We start from the raw sequence: 13,203 nt of genomic DNA on the forward strand, positions 1-13,203 counted from the left end.
TTTCAGCTGCTGATATTGAGCTTCTCCAACATCTCTTACCACAGATATCTTCAATTTGATTTTTGTGCATTCCATTTGGAAAAGTGCCTACGTTTTGAAAAGCAATGTATCTACATTCAAGTGTTTGATCTTAAAAAATTATATTATGCAATCTCCAGCTTTGTTTCCATAACCAGGACCCTATTTTTAACTGCCAGTCCTTCCTCTTAGTTTCCAACCTTTGTAGTCGCATTGCCAATAACTATGAATGCATTTTGATTTCATGTTATATCAATGTCGAATGGACGCCTTTGGTAGAATTTTTCAGCTCTGCCTCACTAGCGTTAGTGGGTGGTGCATACATTTGAATAATAGTTCATTGACTGGATTTCCCTGTATGTGGGTAGACATTATCCTATCGCAGATGGCAACGCTCCCCAAGCTAGAGTTTGAAATGTTCCTTTTGAAGATGAATGCCATGCTAGTCCTCCTGATCTAGCTAGCCACTCCCGCATGGTAAGCCACACATTTTTTCTGATTTAAAATAGCCAAAACCAGTCTATTTCAGCTCGCTAACAACTAGATATTGATCTTTATGTGTCCCATTTCATTTTTGACTACTTCCAATTTTCATAGAGTCATACTTTGTACTATCCAAGTTCTAATTTTGGCATCTTTCTCTCTCTCTCTCTCTCTCTCTCTCTCTCTCTCTCTCTCTTTCTCTCTCATTTTGAGCTGCACCCCATCAGTAATAAAGGTCCTGAAGGCTTTACTCCCACATTCTTTCCTCCATTCAAGTCATTATGGTCAATTCTATTCTGAGAAGGCAGTTCTTCCTCAATCATAATTTCAGTGACTTCTGACATGAGGGGACTCATCTCTGGCACTATCTCTAACCATAGTCTGCTTCTATTCATAAGGTTGTCAGTAACTGACAATGCATTGATGCTATCCTTATGGTTTACAGTCACGAATTCTTCAGAAATGAACACCCTACTTTTTCTTCATAGTCTGTTCTCCATCTGGAAGTACTGCTGAAACCTGTTCACTTTGGGAGACCCTGCTGGCATTTGAAATACTATTGATGTAGTTTTCAGCACCAGCGCAACACACAAGCCAACAGAGTACAACAAACTGCCAGACAAGAAGACTTATTAATAACCTGTGATATGTATATGATACAACCCTGCTTGCTGAAGCGTTCTAGAACACTTACTGACAAAGATCAAAGACTAGAGTCTCAGTGTGAATTACATTTCATTGCAAAAATAAAACAAAAACACATAGACCAATATACAGCATCATAATAAACTGATAAAAAAAAACTGAAGTTGTCAAGGATTTCATTTTCTTTGGATCCAGAAACAATGGTCACTGATCTGGAAATGAAAGGACAGTTCCACTGGGAGAATCTGCTGGAAACAACCTCTTTGAAGCGTTCAGAGCAACAGGTCAATTTGAGGACTAAGGTACCCGACCCACCCTGTGGTATTTTCAATCACTCAGACTCTGGACATACGACTAGAAGGGACATCTCCCTATAGAAGGACATCCTGATCGGTAATTAGGGGGTCACTGAAAAAGAAGAAAATACTCAATAAGATGGGATGATGCACTGACTGCAACCGGGGCTCATAGTCCTGATGGTGAAGACGGGAGGCGCAGCCCGTGCAAGGGTCTCTATGGGTCACAGCTGACTTCACGGTGGCTGACAACGAAAACAACACCCCTCCTCGTCTCTCTGAGGCACGGAGGCTAAGCACTTGGCAAGCGGCTCTCATAACAGCTCAAACCAGCGACTGTGAAGTCACAGCCTAGGAAGCCGTAGGAGCTCATCTCCTTCCTACAGAGTTACTGTGTGTCAGAATCCACTCAGTGACACAGGACAGACAACATTGGCCTTTCTCCAGAAGTGCCGGGCCAGTACAAACGGTCAACATGCTTGGCTGTTGACTAAGATGTTAGAAGTTCAAGGTCACCTCGCAATGCCTCAGAAACCAACCTGGTATTCTACTCCAAAAACTCAGTCCTTGAATCCCCAGGTAGGGAGTCTTGAAAGAAGAAGAGCCAGAATTCTCCTCAGAAGCAGTAGAAAAGAGGAAGACCCTCATGATGGAGTGCCATGGTGGCTGCAACAACGAGCTCAAACGTACAAACAAATGAGAGGACAGTGCAGCGCCGAGCGGCAGTGTGTTCTGTGGGACTACGTGGGGTCACCGAGTTGGAACGTAATCAAAGGCACCTAACAACAAGCAGCAATGAGCAAGGGTGCCATTCAAATAATTGAACAGCCTTTCTGAGGCCCTAATGACCATTTTAAGCAACAACAACAAAAAAGGATAAACTGAAAGGTAATTTATTATTTCATACAGTTGATATTTTTAAAAGAACAATTAAAGAGGCATACAGAACTAGATGGTTATTAGAAAGAGTTTTAAAATACTAGTGGAAAACATTAAATAATTCCTAAGTAAAATTGTTATTTAAGATATTTCCATATTGGTGGGCTCACTTGCAAATATTCTTCCCTTTTATCCAAGCATCATTGGCTGTGTGATTTATCCTTAATCATCTTTCCACTGTAGTAGAAGGATCCCATTCCTTTAGAGTTAGGCCAATTAGACAACTGGTCATTGTGCTTGACATCTTAGAAAGAGGTGCCTTCTCTTCTCTGAGCATATTATGATTATCTTTGAAAGAAACCTTTCCTTCCAGCTGAACTTACAGCAATTGTATTGACAATACTTGAACACTTTCATGAATTCCATGACCCACTCATAATATTTGTATGGAATTTGGGACATGACACAAAGCTGATATGAGTGGCAGCATGTCACTGTTTGGTCATTTGGAACTTTTCTTCGTTATATGTTCATTTACTGAAGTCACAAAGGCGGGGGAATAAAAATGTAATACTTCATCAAAAGCAAAAAAATTTATTAAATGAATAAATAAATATTACAAGCATGGTTCCATCTAAGTTTTTTATACCTATGAACATTTAATATTGTTGCTTAAAATACGCTGGTGTGTAGATGACCGTTAAAAAAATAAAGAATGTAGAATTATGAGTTCCACATTGGAAGGCTGCCCAGCTGTCCATCAGAGAGAGCCATGACTAGAAGAGGCCATTTTAACAACCAGTTCGCCCAACTTGACAAAAATTTGGTACCAGCTGAATCGTAACACTGTCCCTGAGTCAGACGAAGCCAAGGCAATTCTTACTGATATCTATTCTCCAACTTCCTCTTCCACAGCAAAACAACTTCCTCAGCGAGCCTGTTATCCCCTTGATGCCCCTAGATCACTTCGATTTGTCCCCCAGCCCCACCCTAGAGGCCAATTGATTTATTTAAAAGAGTATGAATTCTATAGGAAATATGAATCAGAATCCCTGCATTCTTATTTACTGTGTGGCCACGAGCAAGTTACGTCACTTCTCTAAGCTCTCTTTTTTCAACAACGGAGTGGAGATAGCATATTAAAAAATAACCATACGAAAAACACTAACAAGAATCATGTTAAAAAATAGTCTGAAGGATTGACCTCACCCTGTAACTCGCCGCTTAGGTAAATATATGTATATATGTCCTTTATATTTTTTAATCAAGGTTTTATATTTTAAAATTAGGCAAAATGAATAGACTAAAACTAATACTTGCATTTTCCCACCTTTCACCTCTTCTACAGCTTCTCTTCTGACAAAAAACAAATCTGAAAATACCAAGCACTAGTTACACGAATGAAAACCTTGGTCCTCACATTTCATGAGAGGGTTTCTTGGAAAAATGATAAAACTTAAAGAGACAATTGTGGTGAAGGAACCAACAGGTTGTATTATCAGCACAGTTAGCCAACAGGGTGACACTGACAACATGGGTGTGGCCATACAAATCTTTACTTCAGAAGGGGAAAATGTATCTGCCAAGACATTCATTCTTATTATGATGCGTGAGCGTATTGCCACCTGAGGGAGATTAGAGACTATTAAACAGGAAGCAGTGCTCATCAACTGCTGAACCTTTTTAACTACTAATAATTGGGCACTTTGCTGATGGTGCAGAACAACTTTCCAGCTGATTAATAGGTCATGTGTGTAGAAAAGGCACTCCCGTTTATAAAACAATTATGCTAATCCTCTAATTTTTTCAAAGATTATGAAATATTCTAATCTTTGAAGGATATAGGTTTGGTTGCAGATGGTGTTTGGATATTACTTGTTGAGCTCATTAACATTTTTGAATTTCCTATGTTTTATCATCACAACCCCATGAGAACTATAATATAGGGATTATTACCTTCCATTTAAAATTGGTAAACAAAGATTCAGAAGCAATTTAGAGGTCTGTCCAAGGTCAAAAAGCTAGTTATGAGAAAACAGGAATAGAATTTTGATTTCCTGACACAGTGGAAAGGCTCAGCAAATGAATATTTGAAAGCTTCAGCTCCATTTGGTTCCGTTTAGATGTTTGTATTGTTAACATAGCTTTACTTTGTGCATCTACAAATTCAAATATTGCTCATTTTACAAAGAAGATCAGCAAAGTGAGTTAATGTTTGAATGTGGCAAGAAGAAAATTATTAAAATTACTTCAGCGTATGGCATTCATAAACTATTGTGGCCTGGATATATTTCGTCTGTCAACTGCTAACTGTAAGGTCAGTAGTTTGAAACTACTAGCTGCTCTGTTGAAGAAAGATGAGACTTCCTACTCTGGTAAAGAATTCAAGTCTCTACCCTGCCCTATAAGGTTGCTATGAGTCAGAATTGACTCGATGGGAGTGTGTGTGGGTGTGTAAATATATTGGACATGGGGTATTGTTATACCTTGTTGAGAATCTTAAAGTCCATTGAATCATGCAACAGGTCACCTGAAGAAAAACCTACTGCTATGGAGTGGATTCCAACTGCAAGCTACCCTGTAGGGTAGAGTGGAAACACCACATCAGGTTTCCAAGGTGGTCATCTTTATGGACACAGATGGGCACCTCTCCTCTTGTGGAACAATTGGTGGGTTTGAATCAGACCCGAGAACTTTAATCATGCTTCCACTAGGGCTTTTTAACAGTGGGCCACAATCTAGGTTTTAGTGAATTAAGAAGTTTTTCTACAAAATATACTCCAAAGTATAAAGTGATTTAGGGGACTTTCTCTCTCTCTCTCTCTGCATAATCACCTAAATTGAGTATTCCAGATCTGGTCTAGAGAAAGATACAATGGAGCTTGGTTTCCAGATGTGAGAATAGAGATGGATAGGCCCCCAGAGACAAGAGGGCAAAAGGATAAGGTAATCTAATGACTGACATTACTTCTGATTATGGAGGATGTTTTCTTCCAGATCAGAGGAGTCTAAGTATAGATGCTGTGGTGTGTAATTTCTCATCTGGATTGTAACTTTTATGGTCGACATTTGACCAACCCTATTCTGTCACAAAATCCAACAATTTATGAAAACTTGAAATGACTATAGGAATTAGCAGGTTCCTAATGAGCATGAAAATGTGACAAATATTGACAGATCTATTAAATCTTCTCGTTAATTTTTTATGAATTTTTTCTGTTTAAAATCATAGGGAGGAGATTCCCATTCTGTGTGGAATACTGGATTCAGTGATCCCCAAGGTCTCTCTAATTTTAAAACTCTGTTATCCTTTTCATTATACTAGGTTCCTGAGCGGTACAAACAGTTAGTGTCCCACTACTAACCTAAAGGCTGACAGTTCCAGCGTATCCCATGATGCCAGGGGAGAAAGGCCTAGCAATATGCTTCTGTAATGCTACAACCAGAGCAGCATCAGGGAGCTGTTGGGCCCTGTAACATAGGGGTTATCACACGTAAGAACCAACTCAGCCGCAATGGGGGGAAATATCATTGTTCTACTTTACATCTATTTAAAGAGAACAGAAACACGGGATAAAATTCAATCAGTCACTAAAGTCATCCCTACGTTTACATTTCTAGAATCAAAACTAAACACAATTGATATGAAAAATAAAACTTAGAAACTACTAATATGAAGGACATGAAACATTCAAAAGCATTGTCTTGCAAATTATTTTTTCCTTGTACAGGTGTTGGGATCCTCAAAATTAAAAAGGAAAAAAGAAGTTAAATGGTCCCCTCACTACACTTGAAGGATTAATATCTGTCTTCATTGATTACTCTGTGATAAAATATGATAATATAATCCCATAATTTCTACACCACTTATTTGACATCTCAGCCTTACACGAACAAACTGACTTTGAGCTAAATGCATTTTTTATGCCTATGTGAAGCTGAAATGCAGGAATTTTGATCCCAAGGTACATCAACCACATGCTCCATTAGTGAGAAATTTGTAGACGGATCCAAAGCTAGGATGAGTAACTTAGTGACCTTGCTCTTTGAACACAGACTCATTTCTCTGACAGCTGGTCGAAAACTAGCCTTCAGTCTGCCTCAGGGACTTACCTACATGTGACTATATTTAAAATATACATCAGACTTTATGCATAGTTCCAGGAAAAAAACACATATAATAGAATGATCTACTTAACATACCAATTATTGTAAGACTTGAAGTTAAACAAGATCAGATTTTAAGATAATTCTATCAATGCTTCATTGCCATCAATCAAGAGAGCCTCATGTTCCCAGAGTGATTCATAAACTAAGTAAAGTCCAATTTCACAAATGAACACCATTAAGACACCTCACTTGTTAAGAAAGTCATTTGGCAATTATTATTTTATTTTATATCTGTTTAAATATGGCCAAGATTTTTGATGGTCATAGACTTATGCTATCATAATTGTCAATGAAAATTGGTCCATAAGCCTTATGGACATGTTGCTTAAGTGTTACAAAATAAACTGTGGGCATGTTCTAATATAGATAGCATATCTCTGTAGTATAATTTTGATATATTTTTCTTGCAATCTGTGCACATGTATCCAAATAATTGAATTTTATTTTTTAACCACCATTAAGTTAGAAACCTGGAAATGTGTATAGCACAAGATTTTCCTCTCACAGAAAACTGACATCGTGTAAAAGACAAACACAAGATGAAAGAATTCAAATCTAACTGAGTTAGTTAATTGTGCCAGCCTGGCCGATAATCACATGTGGGGCTGGTTGAAAGGCGGAGGGATAAATGGGTGGTGAAGCCTCGCCTTTCTAGTTCTCGGGTCTCTTGCTTTGTGATGGTCGCACCAGGGTGCAACTGCCTTAGCAGTTCCCTGCTTCAGCTTGCAAGATTGACTTCCTACAAGACATCCCCAAGGAGAAGCTACATGGACCTATCCCGATGCAGCCCTGGGTGCTGGAGCAGACGTGTGGAGACCCCTGCCAGTGCTGAGATGCTTGATCGTTCACTGACTCAGCTTTCCTCCTGCAGTTGGCATCATTGCCTCTGTTTTGTGAGATGGAGGACTTTGTGGACTGGTGTTGGGTTAATGGGTTAATGTTGGACTTGTGGCCTTAGGCAGCATTGGGTTGGGATGTTTTCGTGATGCACCTTTCCTTTACATAAAACTCTCTCTTATACATGAATCGCTGTGGATTTGTTTCTCCAAAGTACCTAAACTAATACACTAACTTTTATGTCTTGTCGTATTGCTATGTAAGATTTTCTGTTTTGCTTTGCTTTCAATCTGAGTAACAGTTGTGCAAGTCCTGTGAGAAATAAGGGAGTCTGTGGTGACATTGTCAGGGAAGCCATCGAGGATTAGCAGCAAAGTTGATGGTTCAAAACTGGCTGTTGCTCCTCAGGAGAAAGGGGAGGCTCGATGCCCCTGAAAGAGGTGGATTCTCAGAAACCCCATGAAGTTTCACTCTGAGTCAGAATCAATGCGATGGCAGTGAGTGTGCTGGGAAGCAACAGAACCCTGGTAGCACTGTGGGTTAGGCATGGAGCTGCTAATTCAAGGTAGGCAATTCAAACACATCAGCTGCCCTCACGGAAAAGTATGAGACCATTTGCAAAGATTTACAGACCCCCAAAGCCAATATAAGGTCACTAAGAGTTGTTTTGTTTTTAATATACATTTGATCGTATAAAATTGTATAATGTCATTGGTAAGTACCTTCACTGTGGTTTCATGAGAGTCAATAAGGACTGAAAACCAGGGCTTCCAGCTAGTTCAATCTCCTTCTGGGAATTTCCATTGCTGCCCCACATACACAGAATCAGAATATACATTTTAACAATCTACCCCAGGTGATGCATAGAGAATCAATCACAACTCCTAAGTAAAATGCATATCCTAAACATTTAGGAATGCAACATCTGAACTGGATGCAAAGAAAAAAAAATGTGGTTGTTTGTAGACCAGGTGTGAACCAGTCTGATTAATCACACAGCTTTCAGAGCCTCTGGGCATTTTTCCTGAACTAAGTTTCTCTTCTTTTAAGTTATCATTCGTACAAGATGTGATGACTTTCAGGCATCAAGTAATATAAATTTGAGGCAGGCCAACTATTAATTAAACATGACACTCATTATTTAAACCTTCAATTAAACGTGATTATTCTGAACATGTTGATAGCCTGCTCTTCAAAAATGACTGATGGTATCAAGCTTTACTGACTTCTTCTAAGTCTACGATTTCCAACCTCTTCAGAACAGAAGGAATAAATGAAGTGAGAAGAACACTGGAAAAAGTCTAATAGACAAACTGACTTATCTCAGACCCCGCCCCGCCAAGGTCAAAGCAAAGCAATTCATTCCTCGGCTTTCATTAACACAAGACATGATTAATCTATCTAAGGGCAGAATTATAAACATTATACATCTCAATGATATGTTCTTCTCACTGTGTAACTTTTTGAATAATGATAAATTGCATAGTCCCCATGAAAGTAATGTCATAAGACAAAGCTCATTCTATTTGCAAATAAGAACACTTTCACCTAAAAAAGCAAATGTATGCAGTGGCAACCATTATTACTATACCTTCCATTTTGGGTGGGAAAATAACATTTTAAAACTCATACAATTCTTAAGTATCTATCATCTTCATCATACAAACTTTTATGCTCCAAAAATGAGGAGCTGATACCAAGGGCTCAAAGTAGAAAGCAAATGTTTTAAGAATGATGATGGCAACAAATGTACTAATGTTCTTGATACAATGGATGGATTGTGATAAGCATTGTATGAGGCCCCAATAAAATGATATAAAAAATACTATCTTTACCCTGTTATATCTATTTGTCAAGCCAGCTACCATGCTATAGGTTATTTTAAAATGCAAATCTGCTGTTCTAGTGAAAGTTCAATGATAATTATTGTATTTGCATATGGAAATACCAAATGTCTCCTGGATATGCCTTTTTTCACAAACACAGAGCTCTACTTGCAGGAAAGCACATGATAAGAAGCGCCATGAGAGAGGGTCTTAATATCAGGTTTCTCTTGCTGTTGCTGCTGCAGTGTGCCACAGCAAGCCTGCGTGCCACAGCACCTAACGCTGCCTCCTCCCAAGCCCGCCTCATACAATGGATCCGATAAAATGGCATCTTACCCAAGGTGCTAGAACAGTTGATTTACAAGCTTTGAAGAGCTAGTGATATTTGATAAAAGAAAAAATCATAAGCTGGTTATTTCATTTCCGCGGATCAGAAATTACCCCGTAGAGTAATATCAGATCATCTGAAACTTCTCCACGGAAGCGAAATTACACAGACTGGTTAGTTGATTGCGGTCAAGAAGCTTTGCTCTGCATTCTACAGCTTTGAAATCATGTTTCTATTTTCCCTCATCTAAATTCATTATCACCTTCTCCATTAGGTAACAGTTTTAGAAAAGTTTATTGCCTAGGTGGAGGATAGTAAAAGGTGTTAGATCTTTGGCTGATGATTCATTTCTCCAGCTGCCAGAAGTTGCATGTTGCAGCACACCTGGAAACATGCAACCGTGACTGATTGGGAAACACATTTATCTTGGCAAATCACAAAGGAGGTGGGATCATAATTATTCTCCCTTGTAACTGGAGAGCTTCAGGAGCACTGTCTACCTACAACATAATACAAATTACACATCTGGACTAGAGCCACGTAGTTTCCCTACACATTCTAGATATTCAATCATAAATATCTCCAAAAGCATTTTCCTTATTTTAAAAATAAGATGTAGTTTTCAAAGATCTAAATTTATTGTCAATATCATAGGTAGACTTTTATTTTAATTGACATCATGACTAAAGTCCTTAAAGCCCTGAATTTCTTTCACTAGCAAATTCCTAATGTTAATCTTTACTGTCTAGTTATAAGTTTTGCTTATGTTTTCATTTCTCTTATTCCAATTTTGGGAAAATGAATGAATGTGCTATATATTCCACCTCAGTGGAACATCAGAAATTCAGGTTGGGGTGATAGCAAATAAAATGTTACATTTTTATTATTAAACAGCATTAAAAGAGAGACATATGAGTATTTCAGATATATATGCATATACATATATATTCCTACATATACACACATGCAGATATAGACCTATATATGTATACACACACATATATGTATGTCTATGTAACTGGAGTATGATATTTTAAAATTTTAAGAAGTTGGATAGGAAGTCATATTCACAAACCTAGAATTTTCCCTTTCCATAAAATATCTATGATGTACATTTCCATTTTCCATAAGAAAGAGTCTCTGATATTAGAGTCTAGAATTTGTTCCCTTTAGAATGTTTAAAGACTTAAAAGAGACCATTGAAAAACATAGAAACCTTTTCGACACAAACGAAATTCAAGAAGGATTTTATAAAATCTAGAAATCTGTCTTTTCTGTGTCGTCACATATGCACTAACTGTTTTCCAAACAAAAAGACAAGGCACGCTCTCTCTGTCTGTGTAACTGGTGATCGCCTCTCACACTGACTACGTCCCTCCGACTGTTGCACAGCACTGCTGTCTATGCGTCAGAATCAAATTAGTGGCATAGAACAGGATAGTGTGTTTTGGACACAATAATTCTTCATTTTTCTGTGGTCTACTCAGCTACTTTTTGTTTTAAAACAAAATTAGGTGAAGGTTTACAGAGCAGATCATCCATTTTCTATTCAGTGATTTATATGCATTCTGTTATATTTTCATGATTTTTTTCTACAAATACAAATGCTGATAAACATTTTTGAAAGGAGTAATGTAGTTAATGTACACCTAGAATGATTTAGGGACTTTTTTAGGGTCTTTTAAAAAGATAACTCATTTTTTCTAATTTAGAACATTTTAAGGCAATTTATTTTTTTAACCAACAAATAAGTCAAAGAAATCATCCAGCTCCTAGAATGTATAAGACCCTAAATCTGGGAGATGTCGGACAGGGCAAGATATGACAAAATAATACTGTATAAAGTATTAAGGGTTCATGAGGGAGTGGGGAGCGGAGGACCTGATGCCAGGGGCTTAGGTGGAGAGCAAATGCTTTGAGAATGATGAGGGCAATAAATGTACAAATGTGCCTTACACAATGGATGGATATATGGATTGTGATAAGAGTTGTATGAGCCCCTAATAAAACGATTAAAAAAAATAAAATAACATAAAAGGGAAAAGCCGCACACACACAAAAAAAGACCCTAAATCCTTCTAGGTATACATTAACTACATTACTCCTTTCAATTGGCTCTAGTATTTAAAATAAAGAACCTTTTGAGATAGCGTTTTATGGTATTTTTGTAGCTAGCTGAGGGTCCATATTAAATAACAATAGTATGTCGATATAAGATTGCTGTTTGTTATTGGTGCTGTCGAACCTGTTCCCGTGAACAGAGACCTATTTGACAGAATAGAAGTGTCTTTGCTTGTAATTTAATGTTATTTACATATTCTTTATAGCACATTGAAATGAACTTTATCTTCCTAAGAGCATGAGAAATGACAATGATGATGATGATGATGACAAAAGTAAGAGAGCAATAACAACAATAATAAAGCTAATGTCTATATACTAAATTATTTTTAGTCTACATTTTCAACTATGTAGCATTAAATTTTGTCCTTCACAAATATGTCAGAATTAACATGATTACTTACTTTTCAGGATTATCCACTTCCTCAGTAACAAAATTGAGGTAGAACCTAAAGTATATATATAACAAATTATTAATATATTTTCAAATTATAATACAAAATTTCTAAATTTTAAATATTTAAAGTTGAGATCAGAATTATCAACAGAATATTGTAAATAAATACTTATGATAGGATGTGAAACTCCAACTACCCAAACTCTAACAAATCATTTTTCAAATAAAACATATTTACGGAGTACCCATCACAACCAGACAGGAAGGATATAGTGGAGGAAGACCCATAGTGCGTGTTTTGGATGAACTCATCATAGTTTGCAGAAGGTCTCAGACGCTAGAGTAATATAGCTGTGTAGGCAGTGGTAGAGGCAGACACAGAGAGTAGGCTGTTGAGCATTCTTGAGGATCTTGGTGAAGTATGAGCCTGTTAGGCTACTAGTGGATGAGCATAGAAGTGTGAAGGGGCAGTTATGCTCAGAGGTTTTGAGGAGCTTTTAGCATTCTACACGTTAGAGATTAGGCACTGTTGGAAGAGAATTTAGTACAGGATAGATTTTACTTTTGGAAGTTCAAATTTTAGTGCTGGAAGCACATCAACCAAAATTGATAGTACAACATAAGTATGATATAGTAGCACTTTTTAGTTTAGGGAACCATGATCAACTTCCTAAACATGAATGCAGCAGGCAAGAAGGAAGTGAAAATAAGATAAAAAAAATTATAATTCTCAATTCATGTTTCTTCCTTTCAGTTCATGTTTTCCAACATGCATCCCAACTAACTTGTCAAGTCATATAACGTGTAGTGGCTATTTCTGTTTTTTTGACATATTTTTCCATTAATTTTACACACAGCTAAAAAGCCATGACATGTTGAATACTTTCCAAGTTCTGAACACTTTTCTGGTCTCCTATATGACAAGAAACTTTCTGGACCCACATTCTTTCCATTTTGAGTTCTATAGTGTTGCAAATATTACCTTAAAGCCATGGACCTAGATAAATCTAGTTGCTTTCCCTATGACTCTGTTCCTTGCTTCCTTGTGCCTTTGTCTAGCCATACGGTGGCATTGCTGAGGAAACTTTAGAGCTGGGTGAGCGTCAAAGCTCCAAGATGTAAGGTTAAGACAGAAGCCTTCTCCTCAAATAAACTTCTATAAACTGGATCACGAAGAAAGGAGGAAAATTAATGGATCCTAAT

At 37.5% G+C, this 13,203-nt stretch overlaps 1 protein-coding gene across 1 annotated transcript in view; it reads right to left on the bottom strand.

Annotated features, from left to right (window-relative positions):
• Positions 1 to 13,203, bottom strand: part of SLC7A11 (solute carrier family 7 member 11) — an 82,586-nt gene that overhangs the window by 43,283 nt on the left and 26,100 nt on the right. Inside the window, exon 6 of the mRNA XM_030886533.2 lies at positions 12,008 to 12,052. Within this exon, the coding sequence (XP_030742393.1) occupies positions 12,008 to 12,052 (45 nt within the window). The remainder of the gene's footprint in view (positions 1 to 12,007; positions 12,053 to 13,203) is intronic.

This window comes from Echinops telfairi, unplaced genomic scaffold, assembly GCF_000313985.2.
Source record: "Echinops telfairi isolate 266 unplaced genomic scaffold, ASM31398v2 ScPeMD7_2186;HRSCAF=2738, whole genome shotgun sequence".
Taxonomy (NCBI): domain Eukaryota; kingdom Metazoa; phylum Chordata; class Mammalia; order Afrosoricida; family Tenrecidae; genus Echinops; species Echinops telfairi.